Source organism: Pipistrellus kuhlii, unplaced genomic scaffold (genome assembly GCF_014108245.1).
Source record: "Pipistrellus kuhlii isolate mPipKuh1 unplaced genomic scaffold, mPipKuh1.p scaffold_m20_p_9, whole genome shotgun sequence".
Classification (NCBI taxonomy): domain Eukaryota; kingdom Metazoa; phylum Chordata; class Mammalia; order Chiroptera; family Vespertilionidae; genus Pipistrellus; species Pipistrellus kuhlii.
This window is the reverse complement of record NW_023425595.1, coordinates 29,097,409-29,123,136: the sequence shown is the minus strand read 5'-3', so window position 1 is coordinate 29,123,136 and position 25,728 is coordinate 29,097,409. Positions and strand designations below refer to the sequence as shown.

The following is a 25,728-nucleotide window of genomic DNA, read 5'->3' as shown; positions in this document are numbered from 1 at the left end:
GCCCGGTCCTGCCCAGATTCTAGAATCCATCATTGTGGTCAGACCCTCAACGCTTTTCTTGGGCCTGTGGACTCCATCCTTGGTGCTGCTGGGCCCCTGGAGCTGCTTCTTGTCCTCAGCTGTTCACAGGACAGGCACCAGTGCCTCTAGATGGCGCTGACCGCTAGAAGGACCTCCACCCCAAGTCCAGGGACTCAAGCGCATGAGGACCCTGGTGCCTCAGAGCCTTTCTTCCACACTGAGGGGCAGGCTGGGGTTGGACAGGGGAGACAGGGAATAAGAGGGTTCCCTCTGGCTAACCTCAACTGGGACAGAATCGCACCGGTCCGGGAGTCGGGACATCCAAAGTGTCGTTTGTGCAGTGTGTGCCTCTCATCGGTTTCTCTGTGGCTTCTTCCTCTGCCATTCGCGGCATGAATTCCCTCTCTGCTTCCCCGTGTTCATCCTTTCCCGCCGGGGGTCATGGTGCTGAAGGGCCGGGAAGCCCAGGACTGAGAGCGGGGAACCCTCCGGCGGCCTCCGGGGCGCGAAGGGTGCGGGGACGGGAAGGTGACAGGCGGGGCGGGGCCAGGAGGGGCGTGGTCTCCGGGAAAGGCGGGGCTTGGGAACTCGGAGCGCAGCCGGGGGCGGGGCCGGGGCTCGGGAGGGGCGGGGCCGAGGCTCGGTAGGGGCGGGGCGACAAGGCCGGTCCTTAGGGAACCCGAACCTGCGGAGGAAGGTCCAGCGGTTCACGGCGGCGTAGGGAGAGGGCGGGGGAGTGGCCGGAGGGCGGTCCCCGGGGAAGGAAGGCGGGGGAAGCAGCGGGCGCCTCGGGATGAGCCTCCGTGGGTCCCCGCCCCCGTCACGTGGGCTCCAGACCCGGCCACCGCCGGTCGCTCCGCTGGTGGTGGGTCGGTCAGTTGGTCGGTGGGTCAGTGACCTGCACCTCGGCTCCCAGCGCTCATGTTCGGAGGTGGGAAGGACACGGGAGCGGCCCGCACACCTGAGCCGCCCGGAGAGGAGTCCCGCACCCAGGTCAGTGGGCTCTCTCCACGCCCCCGGGCCCGCTGCAGACCCCGCGGGGATCTGGCATTGCCTGGGGCACGGAGAGCCCCCGGTCCTAGAACCACGCGCGGAGTAGAGGTCAGTGGCAGGATGGCGTCAGAGCGGGTCCCGAAGGCGAGGTCGGGACCCTCTTCCCCTTCTCTGGCTAGAAGCCTGGGAGGACGGTGTAACTCCTGTGGATTTGCTCGGAACCTGCACCCTGCTCTGCCCGGGACTGGGGACACTCTGCGCCGCTCCAGGTGCTGGGAGGTCCCTGGAGATGCGCCGTGTGGCCGTCCCTTCGGTGCTGCGTGGTGTGTCGGCTCTGCCCGGTCAGCTGGAGCAGCAGCGTGATCTGGAGAGCCCAAGGTGGTCGGGAACTTGTGACGGTCTGTTTGCCCAAGGAAATCTGTGTTTGACGGAGCGGAGCGTGTGTCCGGATGCTAAGCCTTGGCTGAGACCAACTCTATACTGTAATTGCAAAAAGGCAACAGGCGTTTGAACCTCTCAAGCCACTGCCTCCCAGTAGACAGCGGGAAGGGGCTGGTCCTACTTGAAGGTGGGCTCCTCCTCTCCCTCCTGACATCCCGCTCCAGACCCCCGTTTGCCCTCAAATAAAAATAAAGTTCTGTAGCTATAAACCAGAACTTTTCAAAGTTTGGGTGGCGTCGAAACAGGCATTCTGGTCGTTTTTTTTGTTTGTTTTTTTTTAGTTTTTTTTAATTCTTTTAAAAAGTAAATCCAGAGTATGATGTTTTTACATGTACAGCAGCTGGGTATTTGGTATAGATCCACCTCCCTTGCCAGATTGGGTCTACTTCTGTCTTTCTCTTCATCTCTCTTTCCTCTCCCAGTTCCTTAATTGATTATATACAAACCTGAAGTGTTTCCACATTTTATTGCATTTTGTGGAGTAAAATGCCCAGCTACAGAAAGGTAATTGGCTGTAAAAATAATGAATTCATCTTCAGCATGTTCCAGTCTTTGGTTATTATTTGTATATGGAAAATACATAATATTATTTGGTTTAGAGATTATGTTCCTCTTTGGGGCTTAAGAGAGGCAGCCCATCTGTATTCTGCTCAAATGCATCTTTATGGGTGATACATTTAACACATTATTATTATTTCTTTGAGATTAGAGGATGTGCCAGTTACTAGCTTATTGCTACTGGGGAGACAAACAGTATCATGATCACTTCTTTACCGGGGGTAACTATAGCAAATGTGTTAACCTCCCAGACTATTTACCCAGCGCATGAAGTATGAGCAAAGAGTTGTGGGATTTCCTGTCTTTCATCTGAGCAGAGAAAATCTGGGATAATGTCAACAAAGGGGTGTCATGTATGTCATGGACCTCGAAGAATATTTCCTGAGTTTCTCCAGGCAGAGGTGGGCAGTGTGTGACCTGGGCTGTGGGAGCTATGTAGCAGGCAAGCACCAGCTAGCCCTGAGAAGTGGCAAGTTGTCCAGCTGGGCCCCTATGGGGTGGGAGGCAATAAAGTTGACAAGGATGAAAAAATATGGTTCCAGCAGGTGGTGAAGTCTGGACTTGGAAAGCATAGAAGCCAATAACAGGCCTTAAGCGGGGGAAGGATGGATGTTTCGGTGAGCTTCAAGCCAGGGACCTTTGCCCTAGACCCTCCCAGCTTCCCAAACCCTTATCTGCTGTGGAGAAAACCCAGCAAATACTGGTATTGTGGGATGAATGGCCAGGCAACACTTTAGAGCAGTGCTCAACTGTAACAAGCTTTAGAATCGCCTGGGGATCTTGTTCAAATGCTGATTCTGATCTCTAGGTCAAGGGTGTGGCCTGACATTCTGCATTTCTAACCTGTTCCTAGGTTGTGAGAGCCCTTCGCTATCTATAACCAGGATTTAGAGCTGTTGTTTGCAAACCTGGCTATGCCTCAGAATCGCCTGGGGGAGCTTTTAAACTATTCATGTTAAGTATGTTTGGGATATTTTGAACCAAGTTTCCCCAGGTAATGCTGATTTCCCCAGGTGAAGGCTGGCTGGGACCGTCTGTGGTGGACTCTTGTCTGTGGTGGACCCTTGTCTGTGGTGGACTCTTGGCGATGCCGTGGGAAGCAGTGACCAGGGGGCAAAGACCCTGGGGGTGGAGACCACAGATAGGACCCTGGGAAGTCAATTTGGATAGAAGTGATGAGGCCTTATATTTGGGGTGAGATAGTGGGAAACTGAGGCAAGGAGAGAGAATCTATAAGACAGGGGGCTAGGGAATAAGCCCTGTCAGTCTCTTGAACTGACTGCACAGGCCAAGAGAGGAGGGAAGAACGAGTCTGAGAGAATTCAGCTTTGGCCCGGGCTGTGTGGCCCAGTGGTTGCGCGTTGACCTATGAACAAGGAGATCACAGTTTGATTTGTGGTCAGGGCACATGCCCAGGTTGTGGGCTCATCCTCCTCGTGTAGGAGGCAGCTAATCAATGATTCTCTCTCATCATTCATGTTTCCATCTCCCTTTCCCTTCCTCTCTGAAATTAATGAAAAAATTTTTTTTATTTTTTTATTTTTTTATTTTTTTTATTTTATGAAAGAGAGACAATCCAGCTTTGGAGGAGGGATAGCATGCACTTAGGACTATCACATTTGGGGTAAGATTTGAAGTTATTTTTTACCTGGCCACCAGAAAATTGTTTTCCTGAAATACAAATCTGTTCATGGCACTTCCCTGCTTAAAATCCTCTGGTGGAGGACCTATTGCAAAGTATGAGAAGGAAGGGCTAATGTGAATCCACTAGGAGGCATTTAAGCATTTGTTAAGCTCCCCGATGGGGCACCCCCATTCAAGAGGTGACACTCAGGGGAAAAACGAAGTGACCCTGTCACCACTTGGTGTGGGCACAACGAGGCTAAAACATTTGGCAGCTTTGTGTTTTCCTGCGTCACTATTTTTTCCTGCTTCCTCCTTCCTCAGAGCAGTTCCACTTTATGTTTCCTGGCATCATTCTTTGGCTTCAATACTTCTAAGACCAGAATGTGTCTCATGATGGTACCCGGAAAGCCAGGTCTAGTTCAGCCCTGCGGATCTTCAGGAGATCCATTCTTATCTCTCAGGCACCAGGGAAATAATCTGGGAGGCGCTGTCCAAGAGCATCTGTTTAGCTTTACAACCAAATGGCCCCAAGAGTTCCAGGGGGCTGCTAACTCTCAGCTTTGTCTTCAGGAAATGTGTGATACCTGTTTCGTGCTTCTAGGTAATTCTTACTTTGGTGCTCCTTGATCATTCTTACTTTCATTTCCTCTCTCTGTCACCTACACTGGTCTGCACACCGATAACTGGGCATTCATTGCGCCCGATGCTTTTAATCGCCATGTTTTCTCTTGTATGGTAATCTTGGCCTCTGTAACACACCTGTAGAAAGAAAGTCTAGACACAGATGGGATAAGATTGCCTCTTTGAAAGGAGAAAGTGTAACATCTTTGTATGGCATCCAGGGCTCTGCAGAAGCTGGCGATAATTTAGCTCCCCAGCTGCATCTCCACTGTCCCCATCTCTGCTTTTGTGTCTCTAGGCCTTTGCAAATACTACTTCCTCTTCCTGGAAGGCCCTTTGGTCTCTGCTCTGCCAGATGCACTAACTCTTATTAATCCTTCACATCAATGTAGATCAAACTCTTAAAACACCTCTCCTTCTCCCACCCCCACATCATGCTTACTCTTCTCTCTCCTACTGCATATGTATAGATCAAATACAGATCTCTGTTGCAGTACTTAGACACCTCATTTGCATATCTCTATCCACACTCCCTGCAAACTCTGAGCTGCTCTAGGGCTGCATCAGCCCTTGTGTGCAGCCTGTACGTGGCAGATGTTCTGGAAGAGTTTGTGACAGAGTTAGCTGGTTTTTGCAATGTTTGCCTCAGTAAAGAGTTAAGGGGCAGGTTATTTTGTGTAGGAGACGAGGGAGGCAATAAGACTAGAACGTGAAAGACTAGGACAAGCCCAATGGGGAGTGGCCCACATGACTAGAGTCATAGGGTAAGGTGGAGAGGGGACATCCGGAGAGGTGGGGCTATAGCCTTAGGCTGTGGATAGATGGGGGGGGGGGGGGAGGCCTTGAAAGTTGAAGCTAAAGGATTTAAATTTTATTTCGATGACCTTGAAGGTCTTTGAATATGGATAAGACTTGTGAAAGCTGAGCTTTGAAAAGGATTCTGGGTGGGGAAGGGCAACTGGAGGGAGAGGAGAACTTGTGAAAATGCACTGTTGGACTAACCCACTGAAGTAGATTAAGACCTAAATCAAGGGAATGGCAGTAGAGATGGAAAAGAGGAAACAGAAGCGAGTGAGCTTGCCAAGAAATCCTGAAGGATTTGGTGACTGATTGGATTTGAGGGAGGGAGAAAAGAGTCAAATTGGACACTGACATTTTGTGCTAGTTTGCTGGGAGAAGAAGGAGGCAATTGTTAGCAGCATGAGAGCTTGGAGGGACTTGGAAGAGGAAAGGCAAATGAGGGTGGCTGAGTCTCTGGAATCAGGAGGGAGCCATGGGTAGTTTCTTGCATGCCCCTTTTTTTTACTCTGGAGAAGGGTAAAGTCCAGCAGCAGGCTCAGCTGCTCATGACAGAACCCAGGCCTCCTGGTCCTCTGGCCTTGGGCTCTTTCCTTTGGAGCATAGTGGGTTTGGCCAGAGAGAAGTTGCCAGAAGGTCCAGATGGAGGTCCCAATAAGCAACGAAAAATGGGAGAGACCAGGCTTTGGTGAATTTGGCCTTCAGGACAGCTAAGGCTGGAGTCTTATAGGTCAAGGACTCAGAAAGGAAGTGTCTGCCGGCACCCAGTGCCAGGGTGGGTGTGAAGGCTCATGAGTCCTCCTTTCTGTCCATATGTGGGCTGATGGGGAGTGGGGAGAGCTTTTATAATATCAGCACTCATCCTTGTTAGTGCTCGGTGTGGAAGCATGTATACTAAATGGTTTGCACCCACCAATCTGTCAGTTCTATGGAAAGATGTATTCCAAGACCCAAACACCTTTTTTTTTTTTTCTAGACAAACTTTAGGGACACATCCAGCCAGACATGAGAAGTTGCCTATGTAGTGTTGGAGTGGGGTCCAATGCAGGGGAGGGGGGAAGAAAGGGGGGAGCCTATCTGGGGAAAGGCAACCAGCCCTGAGGACTTCCTCCACGCAAGGGCCTGGGGGCAGGGCCAGGATCAGGGATCCAGATGACTGGTGGAGGGCCGAGGCTGTCAGATGAGGAGAGGACTTATCTAGAATCAGTTCTGCTGCCCAAAGACTCAGTGGCCTGAGGCTGTATTTCCTCCCCGCTCACCCCTCCCTTCCAGCCCTCCCTGCCCAGTGACTCCGCAGCCTCCAGCATCCTAGGATACAGCCCTGCCTTTGCCTGGCACGGTGTTCACCTCGGTTTGATAAGGCAGAGCTGGATTAATGCATTTAGATGAAAACATTTAGATTATTGCTGGACAGGTGGTGATTGCCAAATAAAAAACAAAGAGACGATAAATGCTGGAATTTGACTTTGAGCAAAAACTTGTTAAGCTTCTTGGCTCTTTTCAGCTATGTAACTAGGTCTGGCACGTTTCTGCTTCATCTTGTTTTGAGTTTTCCTTTCTTTTTCTTTTTTTTCCTAAGACCAGAATGAATCTCCCGAGCCTGCTCACCCATACTGAAGTATCAGGGATAGCTGTCGTGTTCAGACTTGAGATCTGGGTTGTCCATGTCTCAGGAAGGACTTATGCAGAAGAGAGTGGATGGAGAGGCTACTAACAAGTCTCCAGGAAGACTTCTGGCTCCCCCCCTGGCCTACAGCTGCTTCGATGTTCCCAGGCGGCTCTGATTTGGATACACAGGCAAACCTGGTTTTATTGAGCTTGGCTTTGTCGTGCTTCACAGATGTTGTGTTTTTGAAGGCAGACCCTTCGCCAGCAAAAAAGGTTGCGACTAGCTTTAGTGCAATACTCCATTGTGATGGCTTGGAACCAAACCCACCCGTGTCTGTTTCCCTCTTGAGGACAGGCTTGGGGAAGGAGGAGAGCCAAGTCTCAGGGTGGCCGTGCCTGCTTGGAGAGTGCCAGTGCCTGCTGGCCGTCGGGAGTGTGTTTTAGTAGCGTAGTCAGAACTCCTGCTCTGATTCCTGAGTGAAGGCATAAATCTATAGTGACTTGTTTCATGGATGGAATGTGCCAGTCAGATGTAGTTGGGCCTCTCAGCTGAACAGGCTCTACTGTGGCCTGGGGAGCCACTCCTGCGACTGTCCTGGGTGTCCCAAGAGGTCTTAGCAGAATCCTCCTACCTCCTGGCAGGAAGGCCCAGGGAGCCCATGGGTTACCTTTATTCCCTGAATGAATATGTGGAAACTCCTTTCTCCTCAGGGGCAAATTTCCTTCCCCCAACACAAGACCTCACTTCCCCTGAATCGGAGAGGTTTTCACATAAATAGTCAGCTCTAGCTGCACTGCTCCATGGAGACAACAGAGGTGCAGAGGGAAGGATGGGGTAGGGTTTGGGCTTTGGTGGACTTTACAAAGGGTTTGCCTCATGAACATAGTAGTGTTATTCCCATTGTGTGGAGGGGAAACAGGTGTCAGAGAAGTAAAGTCATTTTTTTAAGGTCCCAGAATGTTGGACTTAATTTGCTGTCCTATCAGGCACGCTTTTGAGATTGAAAGGAGGTGGACAAATACTGAATTGGATGGGATCCTGGAATGACAGGAGTGTCCCAGGCACACTGGAACGTGTGGTATCAAACTCCAAATTCAGTAAGGAACCAGGACAGGTAAGGGGATGTCGGACTGGGGAGAATGGATTGCAGTAGGGGGAGGGGTGAAGTTACCCTGTTTCCCCGAAAATAAGACAGTGTCTTATATTAATTTTTGCTCCCAAAGATGCACTAGGTCTTATTTTCAGGGGATGTCTTATCTTTCTATGCACTAGGTCTTATTTTCGGAGGATGTCTTATTTTCGGGGAAACACGGTAGAATTTGAATGTGGGTGGGAAAGGCAGATTCTTCTCATTTAACAGTTTGCTAAAGCAAAGGCGTAGTTCTTGGCTCTGCCATCTGACCTTGAGTAGATGTCATGAAAAAGCTTTATTACATAAGTTCTTCCTGCGACCAGCCAAGACATCTGGTTCTGTGATGCGAGGCTGCTCACTCGGTAACAACCCCGCCACCCTGCGTGTCCACCTAGGTTTTCTCTGGGCCGGCTCATTGGAGCTGCGCAGAGCCTCAGTGGGGATTATTGTCCTGCTCTGGAGAGAAGGAATCTGACTCCTCCTGTCACCCCACACCCCCACTTTCAGCGTGGCAGGCAGCAGCTTTTCTCCACCATGAGGACTTGGCCTTCCTAGTCTCTGAGAACCCTGGTAGCTCTAGAGTAGGGGTGTCGAACTCAATCAGAGAAGGGGCCAAAATCTAAAATCCAGCCTAAATCGCGGGCCGAATGGTTTACTCAACAGTCATAAACTGTCATTGTGATGGAAACGCAGCGGAGTGCAGTGATGACAGCGCGGTGCGGGCCACATTGCAAGGCCTGGCGGGACGGATTTGGCCCGCGGGCCTTGTGTTTGACACATGTGCTCTAGAGCATTGATTTCAGAGAAAGGAAGGGAGAGGGAGAGAGACAGAAATATCAATGATGAGACAGAACCATTGATTGGCTGCCTCCTGCACATTCCTCACTGGGAATCGAGCCCACAACCTGGGCATGTGCTCTTGACTGGAATTGAACTCAGGACCCTTCAGTCCATAGGCCAACATTCTATCCACTGAGCCAAACCAGCTAGGGCGGGAAACTTTTTTCTGCCAAGGGCTGGTTGGATATTTATAATATCATTTACTTAATATAATTCACTTAATATAAATTGATGCTGCTATGAAAAAGTTCCTAGATTTATTGAATTTCCAGTCCTACCTGTGGTTGCCTTAGCAGGGTCAGACCAAATGATTTCAAGGGCCTTATATGACCCATGGGCCTGCCATTCCTACCCCTGCTCTAGAGCATGGACTTCGAATCAGAGGGGCCTCCATTTAAATCCCAACTCCGCACATACTTACTGTTGCTACTTTGAGCACATCTCTACCTCTCTGAGCTTTAAGTTCCTCATCTGCCCAATGGGAACAGGCCTATTTTATTTGGTTTTGGTAATGATTAAATGAGATAATGCACAGAAAATGTTGGCTACAGTGCTTGTCATGTCTTAAATAGTCAGTAAGTGGTATTATTATCATTATCATACTGTTCTTAGGAAGCCTTGGGAAAAATGCTTTGTCAAGAGGAATGGTTTATATCATCCAGACCTAAGCTTATACTAAGATTTCAGGGGGGAGTAGCATTCTTTGGCCCCCCGGTGTGACTCGAAGGCCAGCCACGGTAGACATGGGCAGGAAATCCAGGAGGCAAAAGTGCATGGCAGGGTGGGGAACAGCCTGGCTTCACATGGCCGGTCACCAAAGTTCAGCACAAGGGCAGCAAACAGAGTTCAGAGCCCATGCCAGCTCAATGAGGTGTGTCAGGGGTGAGTGCAAAGTCCTGCCATTAGGCTCCAAAATCACTTGGTGTGAGTATTCTACCTGACCGTGTGGAAAAGCTCATGTAACCTGGCTCAGCCTGGCTGTGTTACTAGAAGTCCTGGGTTTATATCTTGCTAGGGTTTCCTCCCCCTTTCCCTGCACTGGCCAAGACTGGCCATACCTGGAGGTAGTACCCTGGACAGCACACTGTGGGAGCAGGTGGAGGGACACCTTAAAAGCTGGAGTCCCGGCCTTGTAAGCTTGGGAAGGACCTGGGGACAGACAGGAAGACACCAGGCTGTGACTGTGATTTTCATTCCGGTGGGTCAGGGAGCTACCATGATCTGTGGTGCTCAGAGGGCAGAGTTGAGGGTCGGAGGTAATGATGGTCAAAGGTATAAAAGAGGAAGTAGGTTTGAGATGATGTAAGAAATTCTGAATAACTTGAGCTTAGCCCTAGGGCCAGGCAGCTGTCTTAGAGCATGTAGTGGATGGAGGGTCTTGGCCAAGCAGCATTGACTAGAGGGAAGTCTGTGAATACCAGGGGAGGCAGAAGTTGCTGAAAGGTTAAAGTGCTGCATGATTTGGGGTGGGGGAAGGCGTAATTGATGGCTTCAGAGCAGAGATGACTTGCAGCAACTATAGGGCGGAATAGGGTGGGAGGCAGGGGGAGGGAAGCCATAAAGCTGTGCAGAAACTGCTCTGTCTTGAGTCACAGGCCTAGTCCCGCTTGGGAACAGGGGTTGGGAGAGAGGAAAGGCTCTTTGTGGGTTGAAACCGAGGCTGTGACCCCAAACAAGTGATTGTACTGCGTGTATTCTCTGCTGATAGCCACCTTCATCCAGCCACCTGACTGGGGCATGAAGGCTCTTATAGACTCCCCCTCCTTGAAGATTTTGAGAGCACAGCATCCTGGTACCCGGGGAACTAGGGCCATGTGGTCTGGGGCACTGGGCTCATAGTATCCAAGACACTGGGAATTCTGGCTGTCTGCAGTCTGGGCCACAGAGCAAGCTTCCCACACCAAGAGGAGGTGGGAAGAGCTGTGGGCAGCAGGGCCTTATTCACATGGGCTGCGGTTTCGGGTGGGGTGCATGGATGGAGGATGCAGAGTGCTGTGGTTAAGCAACGTGGATGTCTGAGGGGCAGGCTGTCCTGGCCTGGGTGGCAGGGAAGGGAGCCAGGGAAGGCAGTGGGGAGGGAGGCTCTGGAAGCGCCGAGGTCAGAATAGGCCACTGCGTCTAGGGAAATGCTCACTCTTTTAGGAGCAGAGATTCTCTAAAGAACCTCTATGGATTTGTGACCTCATTTATTATTTCAGTCACCAAGTGATTTTTGATCATCCTCTGGGCTGGTGGGAACATGAGAGGAATTAAGTATGTCCCCTGCCTGGAGGAAATTTAAGGACTGTACTCCTTACTCAAAACAGGCAGTAATAACTGCGGAAAAAACACAGCAAATACTGGGGCACCTGGCTTACTGATCAGGTGGCTTTTGATATGTGTCTTGAAGGAAAGACAGGACCAGAGACATCCCTTTCCATGGGGGTGAAGGGCATTTCTAGCAGAGGGAGCAGCGATGGCCAGGGAAAGGCATGGGGGGGGGGGGGTAAATTATGGGGCTTGGGTGGAAAACAGCCAGTGGTTTGGTTTGGCTGGAACCGAGGAGTAAGAGAGGTTACACAGGGAGCCTGGGACAGAAGTGTTCATCTATGAAGTGCTCACCGCGCATCAAGCACCGAGCACAGAGCCTCTCAGGGCTTTCACCGAGGAGGAAACCGACCCTGGGTAAGTGACTTTCCCATGGTTCCTTATTGGGTGATAATTTTTGCACAGACTACCCGGTCCCTAACCCTCCTTCTTTCCACCCCATGTAGCCACCAGGCTGAGAGTCCGGGTTATTTAGTTTTAAGTTTGCTGTGAAGATCAGCTCTTCACGTGGAGGCAGGAAGATGGTTGTGTGCATGAGCCAGATAACATTCATCTTAGAGAAGCATTTGGTGGACATGGCCAGATTGTTAGGATGCACACTGGACTCCAATAAATATATGTGTATACACACATATGTGCGTTTAGGATGTAAATCTTGAATATAGTAGGAAGTTGCATTGTTCATGGCATCATGGAAACTGTTACTCTCTGAGTACTGTAGGCAATTGCTGATTTCCTGGTGGAATCCCTCTATTTTCTTTCCCATTCAAGAAAGTATATTAGGATGGGGCAAGATAATTTAGGGAGTCTTCTGTAAGTTATACAAAAAGATTCTCTATCCTTAGTAACAGTTACAACCCACCTCACCTGTTGGGGACTCCAGAGTGTCAGCCGTGGAGGGATGGCCAGCAAGATGGTGTTGTGGAGTGGGTGGGGAGGGGGAGGGGAGGGATGGGAGTCAGAGTAACCTGGGCAGTGACCCAGGCTGGGCTGTGGGGGTGGAGAGGAGCAGTTCCTCAAGTCTTCACTGGGAGCCTGCCCATGCCGGGGCGTGGAGTGGGTGCTGGGATACCTGTGTGAAAGGGAAGTATTGTTTTTACAATGAATGTTCAGGCTCTGAGCAAGTGGGTGCTGGCAGTGGCCGCCTGCTGATGTTGGGGTTCTTTCTGACCCTGTGCCCTTAGAGCCAGCCCGTTCTCATTGTTGAGCAGGTCTGCCCAGGGCCCCATCCTCTGTCCAGCCTGTCCTCCCTCCTGGAGTTCAACCCAGATCCAGCCCTTGCTTCTGTCCTCAGGGTGGCCCTGGGTGCTCAGGCTTCCTCCTGGGAGCGTTTCCCTCAGCCCAGAGAGCAAGCCCAAGACCATCCCGGGAAGCTGGGGGGAGGGGCTCCCTAGTTAGTATCTGGGCTGCAGTGACTCAGGGGACTTCAGGTGGGACAAAGCTCTACTACTCATGAGCACTTTGGAAACTCAAGAGCTACTTCAGGGTCACAAATCCAGTCCTCAAATGTCATGTTTAGTATAACTGAAAGACACTATTCGCCATTCAACTGTCACTAAGTTTATTTAAATAAACTTAGTGACAGTTGAATGGCGAATAGTGTTCATGGGAAAGACACACATCTCATGGCATCTTGGTTACACACTGAGTGTGGAAACCTTCTCTCAGTATCTCCGGGTGTTCTGTGTGTGTGAGGCCCACTAGGAGCAATTGGGGGGCTTCTCTGAGTCACAAGTACGAGGCTGTCGGCTCTCTAGGCCACCTCTGAGTTCAGTGGGCCTCTGAGGCAGACACCTCCTGCTCCAGGCTGCAGCCTTTCATACATGTCAGGATCTGGCCTGCCTCTCCCCAGCCTCTAGAGCCCAGCCTCAGCTACACCCTCCACCTTCGGATTCTCTCCAGTCATCTCTCCAGCTATGATTTCTCTGCCAGGGGCCTGCGCTTAGACTCTTGGGGCCTTGATCATCATGAATCCTGCTCACTGTCCCTAAGCGCCTGCCTGGGGAGACTGGCAGGATGACTGAGAGCAGGCGGTAGGAGCCTGGTGCCCAGCCTTTCTGGCAGACACTAGAGAGAGACAGTGTACCATAGCTATCCCCCCAGATTTGCCTAATTGGGAGGCCAGCTGCAAGAGATTTGGCAGGTTCTCAGAATCATGTATTTCCCCCTGATCTCAACATTCAGGCCCTGAGAAGGGGTCTTGATCTGGGGGTAAATCCACCTTCTGGAATAGTGCAGGTAGGGCCCTGTTCTCCGAGAGAGGAGAGGCCCACTTGGCTTATTTACTGGCCAGGCCCTGAGTGGGGCCTTGACCCTCTCCTCTCTCCTAGCTCTCTGACCAGCCCTGTGTGGGGCAGCTGTTCTTATCTCCATTACAGAGTAACCCAAGAGGTTAATATGTATTATCCATGGTCAAACACTAACTCAGCTCCAAGTAGTAGAGCCAGGATTTAGACCCACGTCAATCTGACTCCAAAGCTTGGACTCTTTCCACTGCATCCTGCTGCTCCCCTCCTGCAGGGGAATGAATGAGAAAGGAGTCGCAGAAGGCTTGGGGCGGACTGGGCTGGGTGTGGGGACTCTGGTGTCAGTGCTGCCTTCCCCTCCTGTGGCTCTTTTGAATCACACAGATGTCTCCACCTTTCACTTAGAGTGTGAGGAACTCCTATGGGAAAATAATGGCCCAGCTTTATGACAAAGATGTGAGAAAAGGGAGAGAGGCCCCCAGAGGTTTTCATTCTCTGGGGTCACACTGACAGACTTCCAGGAGTAAGAACCCTGGGCCCCCAGGGAGGGGAGAGCTGGAGCAGAGTAATCCTCCAGCCAGCCTCTCTTTGATCTGCAGGCGTTTGTGTACTAATGGGGGATTTCTGGGTCACTTTTTCTGGGAAAGTCCCTCAACCTCTCTCTGCCTAAGTGCTCTTAGGGGAGGGAAGTGATCCCAGATGGCAAGTGTCTTATGACTGGTGAGCTGAGGGTAGGGGCCCAGCCCTGCCCGCCCCTCCCTCCCCCGGCACACGCTGGAGTTGTTGACTTGGCTTGAAGAGAAGAGGGCTGGGCTGAAGGCTCTTGGCTCCTTGAATGCAGTTTGACAGCTGGTCAGGCCAAGGGACCCTGGGGTTTTGTCCTTGCAGCTGCCAAGTCTGGCCTTGCTACGCGATCTCGCTCCCCGGGTTCAACTGCCTCAGCGCTGACTTACAAAGAAAATAAAGGACTCTCAGGAACTGGCCCTACCTGCGTTGTTAAGGTTTGAAGATGTGAAGTGAGGTCTCCCTTAAGCTGAGAGGAAGGGGCACCCATGGATGAGAACAGAGGCCCAAGGCTCTGGAGAGGAGTTGTACCTTCTTCCGATGGTCTCGCCGAGTGTTCAAGATCCCGGGGCATGTGTTAGCTTGCTGGGAATGCCGTAACAAAGTGCCACAGACTGGGTGGATTAAAGAACAGAACTCTATTTTCTCACAAGTCTGAAGGCTAGAAGTCAAGATCACGGTATCGGTAGGGTTGGTTTCCTTCTGAGGCCCTTCTTTCCTTGGCTTCTCGATGGCCATCTACCCCCTGAGCCTTCCTGTGATCTTCCGTCTGTACCCATCTGGGTCCTTATGAAGACAGCAGTCATATCACATTAGGGCCCACCCTAATGACCCCACTTTTACTCAATTATCTCTTTAAAGATTTCATTTTTAAAAATATATATTTTTTATTGAATTTTTACAGAAAGGAAGGGAGAGGGATAGAGAGCTAGAAACGTGGATGAGAGAGAATCATCGACCAGCTGCCTCTTGCACACCCCCTACTGGAGATTTACCCACAACCAAGGTACATGCCCTTGACCGGAATCGAACCCGGAACCTTTCAGTCTGCAGGCCGACGCTCTATCCACTGAGCCAAACCGGTTTCGGCTAAAGATCTCATTTACAAATACAGTCATATTCTGAGGTAGAGGGGGTTAGGACTTCAACATATGTCTTTGGGGAAGGGGGACCTAATTATCCCATAACAGGATATTTCCAAGACCCTCATTGGGCAAGGCTCAGTGTCATGGTGAGGGATGGAGCTGCTGGACCTGCCAAGTGAGGAAGGAACCCCAGCCCAGCCAGCGGAGGGGGCTTGATTGGCCTTGTCCAAAGGCACAGCCCAGGAAAGTCTAGGCAGAGCTGGTCCCCTGTAGTCTGGCCTCTGTCAGCAGTGGGTTCTGTGTGGTGTCTTCATCTGGTGCCTATGTGCTTCTGAACCCCCCAGACAAGACAGAGGTGCTGATACCCTGCTCAGAACATCCAGCCCAGGCCCACAGAGGAAGCCCCTTCCCTAACCAAGGCAAGAGCCAGGCTGCTGTTGCCAGTGCACACAGCCTCCCTGTCTTTAAGGAATTTCTTTCATTCTTTCATCTCCTACTGGTTTAAACTTTTTTTTTAAAATGTAATAGAAAAACTATTGAATTAATTCAAAATTAAAATGTTTAGCAAATGCTGAAATGAATGCTCAAAATCCAGACTAAATGTTGATGAATTCGGTTAGCATTTGCCCAGAGCCTGCTCAGTTCTGGAGCCTGTGCTCCTCCCCGGGTAGCTTGGGAGGCTTGTAGGAGGTAGCTAGCTGCAGGCTAAGGTTTTGCAGGAGGCACCTGCACACTCTCGATCAAGCATGTCAAACTCAGAGGCTAACATGGACCAAATAAACAAGGTTTACGTTGATGTGGGCTGCAAAAAAACAAAAGCTTCAATTTTCATAGAAACGTAGGTTTATTTCGATAGAGACATGTTGAAGTAAATGAGTAATTGTTAACATAAAATAATAAACATTTTTAAAAATGTTAAATTTTTTCCTTGAGCATTAACTTAACAGACACTGAATAAACTGCACAAATTAATAAGCATAACACAAATAAAACCTATTTTTCTTGTTCTCTGAAATCGAAAGATTTCCTATTGCCAACACCAAACAAGTCAATACAAGATTAATGACATGGCAATCGGCTGCTAAAATATTGGCTGCTAGTATTAGTGGAGAGAAATGGTGCGCCTGCGTGTAAGGGAAATGAATGCAACACAATTATAGTGATCAGTCATTAGCAAACGTTGAAGTTACTTATTAAACATTACATATAACAGGATATTGTAAAAATTAAATTATGAAATTTTTATTAAAACGTTCCTTACATGCCGTTATATTGGCTGGGCTGCAAAAATATTCATGGGGCTGCGAGTTTGGCATGCTGGCTCTAGATGACAGAGAACATTTTCCAGTTCAGATCTGTTTTGTTTTTTTCTGGTCACGTGGCATTCTAAAATAACAGGAGGAGCCATGCCTGGCTTTATCATCTGTCAGGGGCAGTTACATCCTCTTCCTTTGGACCTTTGGAGCATAATTGCATTCATCCATTATGTCTCTTGCTCATGCCAGACCCAAGCACAGCCAAGCTCTTCCTGTGGTAGAGCTGCCTCCACTCCGAGTATCAGGCTGGAGGGAGTGGACAACTCCCACCCTTATTTCAGGAAGCTCCCCTCCCCCTCCCTTCTTCCCTTTCTCACCACTCACAGACACACACCTTGAACATTTTGTGCCAGCCAGCATTTACCAAGCATGCACCTGTGTCAGGTTCGCTGCTGGGCTCCGAGGATAGAAGGGAGACTAGCACATACTCCTGCTCTCAAGCTTCTTAAGTTACAATAGAAGGGTAGACAGACAGATCGAGGAATCGTATAAACAGCATGTAAGTGAGATGATGAAGGTGGGTGCCAGGTGTGGTAGGAGCAGCATGGAGGCATCCGGCACCTTCAAGCACTGAGGGTAGTGGTGTCAGGAAAGGTCATAAGCCTTACGGAAATATCCTGTCTGCACTGGGACAGAGATGGTCGGGGAAGAGTCAGCTAGAAGTAAGAAGCCGAGAGGAGGCAGATCCAGGTGAGAGGCAGTGGGGCTGAAGGATGGGGAGATGAGAGTTTGGTTAGATATCAGGACCTTCAGGGAGTCTGAATGGCACTGTAGGGAGAACACCACATGAGTCATCAGGAATTTAGATTCAAATCTCAGTTCTGCTGGTCCCTAGCAAGGGAAGTTGGGGTCTTGTGACTTTCTCTGGAAAAATCTAGCCTCCCTAAGTGGTATGTGGGCATGTTTGTTTAATCTTTTACTGGGAAAAAAAAAAAAAAAATTCAAGCCGTACAAAAGTAGAAGGAAGGTATAGTGACTCTCCTTACCCATTATCCAACTCTAAATGACCCCTGGCTGGTTATATTTTTTTAGGTGGTGGTTTTGAGCCAAAATGTCTTGGAAGTAATCAGGTTGAGGCCACATTTGAAGCATTTCTTTGAATTTGTCTACCTTTTCTCCATTTGTTCCTCCCTGGAGGTAAATTGTGTGTGTGTGTGTGTGTGTGTGTGTGTGTGTGTTCTTTGCTGTGAGAGGAGGATGGTGGGAGCTTTCTTTGAAGGGTGTGTTCTTCCTTTGAAGGGTTGTAGAGACACACTGCAGGCAGGCTCCTTCCTGTCAGCGAGGTAGATTCTCTCTGCCGTGGGGCCTGCAGGTGTGGGCAGCAGAGAGTAGAGGTAAAGACTGCTTGGAGGGCGGTTTGCAGGCTCAGAGACCCTCCTCCCTTATCTATTCATAGACCAGTACTTGTGGCCTGAGAGCCTGACTCATGCTGACCAAACCGACAAGGCTAATCTATTAACCAGGCACCAGTGGACTAATTCACTTTGGCAGGCGTTGTCCAGTGGCCACAACACAAACGCCTGCCCTCCCAGACTGCCTTCCTGGCATTACCCTACCTGGGAAAGTGAATTACAGGGTCATGTGCAGGTTGCTAGAGAGCCAGGCTCCCACACAGAGGCGCCACGTGGCTGGGTAGGGCTGTCACTCAGGATGCTGTGGGGGCTTCTTTGCTAGTGATCAGGAATCGACCCCCAGAGATTCCTTCTTGGTCACTAATGTGCCAGATAGAGCAACAGGGACCAATTCCCCTCCTCCTCCTCCTTTTCCTCCTCCTCTTCTTCTTCTTCTTTTCATCCTCATCTGAGGATGTTTTTCTGTTTATCTTTTTAGAGAGGTGGATGAGAGATGGAAAGACAGAGAGAAACATCCATGTGAGACAACCACATCAATTGGTTGCCTCCTGCACGCAACCTGACCAGGACCTGGGCTGGGGAGGAGCCTGCAACCAAGGCACATTCCCTTGACTGGAATCAAACTCTGGACCCTTCGGTCCACAGGCTGATGCTCTGTTCATTGAGCCAAACTGGCTGGGGTGACCAGTTCTTATTTTACTGTTAGTGACACAGATTCAATGGGCAATGTGGTAATTATTTATACCCCTTAAATGCCCTCTGAGTCTGGCACCAATTAAAAAATAACACCGGGGTAGAGAGGGGTGGAGGGAGAGGAGATGGGGGAAAAGGACACATATGTAATACCTTAATAAAGAAAAAAAAATTAAAAAAAAAAAGACCGGGAGTCAGAGACCAAAATATCTGCTCTAAGGCTATAAAGGTGTTTGGGAATGTGGCCAGTAGGGTTCCCAATGCATCTCTCTGCTGAGTTAGCATACCCACTGCTACCAGGGACCTGGGTGAATGCAGGTCTCCTGCAAGGCAGCTCCGGAGAAAGTGAGAGAAGGATAGCTGGGCTGCACATGCTCAGTTTCTTCTCTCATTCCCACCAATCAGATACTTAGCTGCCTCCAGGTGAGGAGATCCTGGACAGAGAGGATGTCAGTGTCCTCCCACTGGGTATCCCCAGGGCATCGTGAAACAAATTAAATGGAGGTGTGAGCATGGGCAGTGGGTCTCAGCAGTTCTCTTGGTCAGGTAGGATAGGGTTGCTGTCATAGAGGAAGGAGAATCATCTGGACCTTGAAATATTTAGTTTTAATGGATGGAGCCTGGAGAAGAGACCTTTAGCTTGAGGAGGCAGCGTGAAGAAGGCATAGCAAAACGGGAATGCACTCCTGTGGTCAGTGTAGCAGGAACTCAGAAGAACATGGTTGGAGGTAGCCAGGCTTGGTGAGAAAGTGCTGCATAGTGATTAAGAACATAACCTTAGAGCCAGACAGTCTGGATTTGATCCCATCTCTACTTCTTCCCAGATGTGTGATTTGACTAGGTTACTTAACATCTCCAAGATTTGTTTTCCTTGTCTGTAAAATTTGTCTCTAAAATAGCAGTTAAGAATACTGGCATATGAGATACACATAAACATGTGACTCAGTGCAGGGAGATTGCTTAATAAATGACAGCCGTTATTATTACCATCATGAGTCCAGGACAGTTTGGGGACAGTCCATTTAGCTAAGAAATGCCTTGAATGCCACATCATGACTGCAGTGGGAGAGTCCAGGTATTGCTCAGGAGAGAGGAGGCCTCAATGCCCAGATTCTGAATACTCAAACTCAGGGTGGGCAGCTGGAGTGGAGAAAGTGAGATGGGGAAGAGCATCCTTGCAGGAGCCGATCACAGGGACTTGTCAGCTGTCGGAAGGTGAGGGAGTGATCACAGGGGATCCAGGGCACAGTTTGAGGCCATAGGAGCTACCAAGCCAAGGCAGGACCATGCTGAGAGTTTTTGAGAATGCTGCATCTCGGGGGCTGCTAGGAAGTAGTCAGTAAGCTGATGAGTATTTGGATATTTTGGTCTAGAGCTCATCAAAGCAGTCTAGTTTTATGAGTCATGAACATGGAGATGAAATATGGATTGTCCAGGACGAAACTATAGAAGGAAAGAAGAGACCTAGCATGGAATCTGCCCTGGAACGGGGAGCGGAAGCCTAGATGGGATACTTGGTGAAGGAGGAGGGTCCAGAGGAACCCAGAGAGCACCTCATCTCAAATGCCAAGGAAGGAGCATGTCTTCGGGGTTCCAGCACCGATGATATGCCACAGAGAGCAACCCCAGCCAGCACTGGCTGCCCATTGGTTTCACTGCTTCACTTGCATTAACTCATTTGACCTTCACCCCCCACCTCTGGGGTGGGTACTTTGATTCTGCTCATCTTATAGATGAGGCATTTGAGGCACAGAGAGTAAGAGTCTTGCCCCAGGAACCTTGTGAGTGTTGTCAGAAATGGTCTCACCCAAGCAGCCTGAGCCTCCAGCTTGTGCTTTAAGCCCACCCTAGACTGCCTCTCAAGGAATAAGAACTGAAGTAGCTCAGTAGATGAGAGAGCAGCGGCGACATACGTGGGTGGAAATATCACACAAGGTGTCAGAAAAGGGAGGTGAAACATGAAAAGATAAGGGATGTAGGGCCAAAGAAAGGGTGTTAGGATAACTGAGGCTTTAATATTTGTGGGTTGAGAGGAAGGATCAGGAGAGGGGGAGAGATGCATATTCAGCTTAAAGAGGGAACAATTGAGCCATTTGGACCTTAGCAATGAGTTCAGAGAATGGAGAGGAAATTTGGGGTGAAGAGAAAAGGAATTGCAAGATTCCATTTCTCGACAAAGAAAGATACATGGTAGTTTGCTGAGGAGGAGTCTGATAAGAAGGAAAGAGGAGACTGAAGGTCTGAGTGCAGAGTGTCTGACAGAGCTGTGTGCATTGTTAAGGATCTTGGAGCAGAAGGAAGAAGACACCTGAGCCTGCCTGCCAGGCAGGGGGAGTGTCAGGCAAGTTGTGGCCAGAGAGGCAGAGGGAGTAGGGGAGCAGGTGCAGTGAGAGCTGGGAAAGTGAATGGAGAGACACAGGCAGAGTTTCAGGGGATGATCCTGCATGCTGACAGTGGACTGCTGATGTGCACAGGGCTGGTGGGGCCAAAGGAGAGAAGCCCCATCCTCGCTATCAGAATGAGGGGGGTGGTGAGAGAGAAGTGGGAGGGTGCCGCAGGGTTCCTGAGGTAGGCAGGTGGAGGGGACAGGCTGCCAGAAGGACGCTTCCCTCATGTCCTTGCATCTTTCTATATTATTTGATTATATACTAGAGGCCTGGTGTATGAATTTCGTGCAGTGAGGAGGTGGTTCCTCAGCCCAGCCTGCACCCTCTCCAGTCCAGGACCCCTCAGGGGATGTCTGACTGCCTGCTGCAATCTGGGAAGAAAAAAGGGGAGAGAGGTGGGGGGGGGGGAGAGAGAGAGAGAGAGAGAGAGAGAGAGAGAGAGAGAGAGAGAGAGAGAGAGAGAGAAGGGGAGAAGAGGGAAGGGGAGGGGAGGGGAGGGGAGGGGAGGAGAGGAGAGGAGAGGAGAGGAGAGGAGAGGAGAGGAGAGGAGAGGAGAGGAGAGGAGAGGAGAGGAATATCAAATAATGGAAGAGAATCATTGATTGCCTCCTATACGCCCCCCACCTCTGGGGATTAAGCCTGCAACCCTGACATGTGCCCTGACTTGAAGTCTAACTATGATCCTGGTTCATAGGTTGATGCTCTTTCTTCATTGTTGCTGGAAAAGAAGGGCATTTTCCAGATAGCTCCTTCCAGTGGTTCTCTATTGTCCAATGGATAAAGGTCAAGTTCTAGGGGTGAGATGAGGTGAGGGACCCTTCACAAGCTGGCCCCAGCCTCATTTGGTGCCATTCTTTCCCAGTTGTCTGACCACACAGAGCTATATGTTCATCCCCTCCCAGCTCCTCCTGCAATGCATTCTGCCTGCTGTCGAGCTGGAGAAGTCTCTCTGGCCATGTGAAGCCTTCTAGGTTGCCCACACTGCACTGTCGCTCCTTCCTCCTGCTGCCCTGCCCTGAGCATACTGAGCTTCCCTCTCCCAAGCGTACAGCATGTATGTGTCCTTCTCCCTCAGGATCCCAGGTCCTGTATGCTGCCTGTCACCCACACTCTTCCCCTAGAATATTCATTATCTTGAGTGAGAGGATGATGAGGTGAGCCTTATTATCCATGAAATGATTGGCAAATTTGAAACTCAGCTTGTCTTTGAAACTAACTTTATGTGATGTTTTACATGTTACTTGCTCAATGAGCTAGTGACAATGTAGAAATATTAGCAGCTAAGTGCCATCTGAACTTAATTTTAGAGATGATGGGAATTTCAGGGAAATGATGTTTTTCTTCTCACAAAGAAATACCATGACTACTTTAGAATTAGATCATTAATTAATTTATGAATTTTTGAAGTCTAAATTGGAAAAAACCAAAGTTTGTTGGCTTTGGCTCATGGATCTCAGATAGCAGTCCAATCCTACATGCAACCTTCATGTTTTACTTGACATGGATGAGAGATGAAAGATTTTTGGCCCTTGGTGGGTAAATAACTTAGTCTTAACATTCTTTTTTTATTCACTCATAGCATCTACTAGCAAAGGTTTTTACTGATAATAGGGGGCAAATAGTATTTATTAAATGGCTAAACATCTAATAATAATAGATTGATAGTTATGGATCATGCATTTTTATGACAATTCTTTTCTGTTATATGTATCTTATTTCCAGTAAAATACTATCTTGTAACAGAGTAGAAGGGGGTTGGCAGTGGGCAGGGTCCCCTTGAAGATATGCTATGTGGACACTTGTGGCTTCTCTCTCACTCTTTCAAAGGCCACAAATTCCTTCCTCTTAGCCTCATCTCCCATCCCTGTCCCTGCTGGAGAACCTGAATCTGTTATCTTTTGAGATCTGACCAAAGCATTCCTCCACAGGCCTGAGTTAAGACACATGGCCTTGGTCACTGAGATTGTCATGACCTCTTTCCTACCATAAACCCCTGAGTTAGGGGCAGAATGTCAAGAGCAGAAATGGGAGGTGAGCATAGTCAGAGGAAGGTGAAGCAAGTGTTTGAAAGTATTAAGCAAAGACATCGAGGGAAACTGCACATCAGTCTTCAGTGTTCCATAAGCCCAGGTCAGAAGGGCTGTTTGGGTGTGAGCCATGGCGCCCGTTTCCTGGCCAGAGCCCATGCTCCTCCTGTGGGCTGGGCTGGGGGTATCTCATGCTCATGGCTTTGGGGTGGTGTTTCTCTTAAGAAGCTTGTCATTTCAGGCTTGTCTCCCTCTGTCCTGAGGGCGGAGGACGGCTGAGCTGGGAGGAAGTCTGGCCTTCTAGGCCCTGGAGGTGAGGTGTCCGTGCCTGATGCTGCTATTCCTTGCATTCTTGAGAGCAGGGCTGGGGTGGGGGTTCAGCTGTTATACCGAGTATCCTGCTATTATTACATGTTGATGAAAGAGCTGTTTGAGATCTGTTTAAAGGGCTGTGGTTTGGTGAAAAGGACCTGAACTCTTGAGGTTAGTGCTTAAGTGGAAGCATCTGGGTGTGGATGTGCCCAAGGAGGCTGGTGGCGGAGCAGTGACATGTGACAGGAGCTGGGCTGGGCTCTAAATGGAAGGGCCAGAAAGCAGCCAGTGGGTTCGGGAGAGCTGGGCTCCAGCACAAGTGTTCTTAGGGATTTTGGGGCCTCTCCCAGGAGGGCGTGGCTGGGAATGCCCAGTGCATACAGCGCACGAATCTGGTACAGCAGGAAAAAGATGCTAAGCAAGAAATATCGCATCTGTCCCCCGCCGCCACCCGGCACCGCCAGCCTGCTCCTAGGCTGAGGCCCTTTCATCAATTCTGAAAGATCTTGGGCCCCACAGGTCTGGTCTCAGCTTAACTGGCTGGCAGTTCAGAACAGCCCGGTCCGGGGTGGTTGGTGGGAATGAGAGGCCTGGCGAGTGAGAACGCTTTCGAAGCTGAAAGCTTTAAACAAGTGCCTGTTATTAGGAGCCGCTGATGCCATGATTAGATGGGGACAAGCATGCTCGCTCACCTTCAGCACCATTCTCTCTTCTCCTGTGCAGCTCTTCTTAGGCTCTCTGAGCGTCTATTCACTGACAAAAGACATCGACTCCACCTGTTCTCTTCGTTAGGCTCCGACAGGCTCTGAAGGCATCCACAGCTCTTTTTGTTGTTGTTAATCCTCACAAAATGGAGGGCCATTTTCCATTGAGGTTAAGAGAGAGTGGAAGGGAGGGGGAGAGACAGAGAGACACATTGATTGTTTGCCTTCACACACACACGGCGAGCCTGCAAATGAGGTGAGGTACGTGCCCTTGACTGGAATCGAACCAGGGATCTTTAGTCCCCAGGCTGACAGAAAACTCCACTGAGCCAAACCGGCTGTGGCCACCCAGCAGTTTTGATAGCTGCCTGGATGTCTCTGTGTCTGGTTCCTCTCTCCTGATGGAAAGTTAATGCCCGTGGCTTGTCCTTTGGTCCTGATCCTGAGTGGGTGTCTCTGTGCCTGCTGTCCCTCTGAGGCCAGGTGTGCTGCTTTACTTCACTGGCAAGCCTGTAAGACAAAGACCTGGGGCTGGATAGGACCTCGGTCAGACCTCTGGGCTCCAGGGGCGGCCTATGGTGGCACAGGTCCTGGCAGAGGCGGCCTGCCACCCCTGGAAGCCACTTACTAGTAGCTATTTTTTTCCCTTTGGAATGGGAATGTCTATCCTCTATTACCTGTCCCATTGTATTTTGAAAGCAGGTAACTCATTTCACAGATCTACAGGTAGAGAGGAGTTTTGGCCCTGGTCAGTCTCCACTGCCTCCCTCAGGCAGATAAGGGCCCCAACTGATTGTCTTCCCTAGTAGATGGTCTTCCCCAGTGGATGGTCTTCCCCAACAGATGGAAGCTGACCACCTGCTCTGTGCCAGGTCTCAGCTGAGCTCTGGGCTCAGAAACATGGCCCTGCCCTCTAGGAGCTTCCCATTCAGACAAAGGAATTGCACACAGAAGCGGCCCTTGCTCTGGAGTGTTCCAGATGCTGAGGGAAGCCTGTTGTGGGGTGGAGAGGAGGACCTAGTCAGGAGCTGTCAGTTCTATGTGGGGAATGGAGAAGGTCTCTGGAGTCATGATGCTGGAGTTGGGCCTTGAAAGAGGAGAGGGAATTGAGCAGCTGGGTTGGGGGTCTTGCATAGTGAGGAAGCCTCAGTATGAAAGCAAGCAGGGTGCCGATAGCTTGGCTGTATTAATGGTTGGTGCTCAAGGTGGGGGCCAGATAGGGCTGAGAGAATTATCACCGCTGTGGATGCGAACCCCCTCCCAGCTATGTGAAAAGGACTTCTGCACGCATTATCTCACCGAATCCCCACGGTCTCACCCTGTGTACATTGTCACCCACATTTTATAAACAGGGAACATGAAACCCGATGACACTGAGGAACTGTCCCAGGGCAAAGCCCCTGATGGGGAGAATGTGGGTCCAAATGCAAGTCTGACTACAGAGTGCAGAGTCGTGACTATCTTTTGGGTCCTTAACTTCCTCTCGGGTGACAGAAAACTGGGGAAGAGCTGCACAGCTCTGGGATGCCTTGACAGGACTTGTGAAATAGACCCATTCTCCTGGCAGCAATGTGGGAGATGAGGTGTGTGGGGTGAGGCTGCAGGAGGAAAACCGGTCTGGAAGTCTTGCAGTCATTCTGATGGGAAATGATGTGGCCTGATACCGGGCAGGTGCAGATGAGGGGACAGTTCTGAGAAGGGATGAGGAAGAGACTTTACCAGACATGGTGACCAACTGGGTGGGTGTGGGTGACAGAAAGGAAGGCCAGGGATGACTCCCAGGTTTCTGGCTTGGTGACTGTGGTGGCATCATGGAGGTGGGATGGGCAGCACTATCTGCTGGCGACGACCACCTGTTGGGGCCCACAGAGTGTGAGAGCATGGGGAAGGATGAGGGGCCACCTCCCTCCTCCTAGCTTTATTGTCTTCAAGGCCACCTCAGTTGCCCACTGATAATGCATAGTTTCTTCAGGGCTTACAGAAGGGGTGGGGGGAGGTTCCCCCAGGGCCTGAATGCATGCAAGGCTTGCAGAGGAGAAGGCTGTGCACAGCTTCTTTCATTCCTGGGTATGAAGCAGGAAAGCAGGTGCCTCAAT

The 25,728-nt window shown here is 50.1% G+C and overlaps 1 protein-coding gene and 1 long non-coding RNA gene across 4 annotated transcripts in view; both read left to right on the top strand.

Moving 5' to 3' along the window:
- Positions 1 to 816: 816 nt before the first annotated feature.
- The window catches only part of PPFIBP2 (PPFIA binding protein 2), a 129,974-nt gene continuing 105,062 nt past the window's right edge, over positions 817 to 25,728 (top strand). The window contains exon 1 of one of the 3 annotated variants that reach the window (XM_036426660.2): positions 817 to 1,014. In XM_036426660.2, coding sequence (XP_036282553.1) covers positions 943 to 1,014 — 72 coding nt within the window. In that variant the 5' untranslated portion in view covers positions 817 to 942. The remainder of the gene's footprint in view (positions 1,015 to 25,728) is intronic. The other 2 variants (XM_045577976.1, XM_045577977.1) reach the window with 2 other exon arrangements.
- LOC123651914 lies at positions 1,011 to 25,676 on the top strand. The gene is made up of 3 exons (XR_006740902.1): positions 1,011 to 1,122; positions 17,115 to 17,124; positions 25,665 to 25,676. It is a non-coding gene; the product is annotated as an uncharacterized LOC123651914 (long non-coding RNA).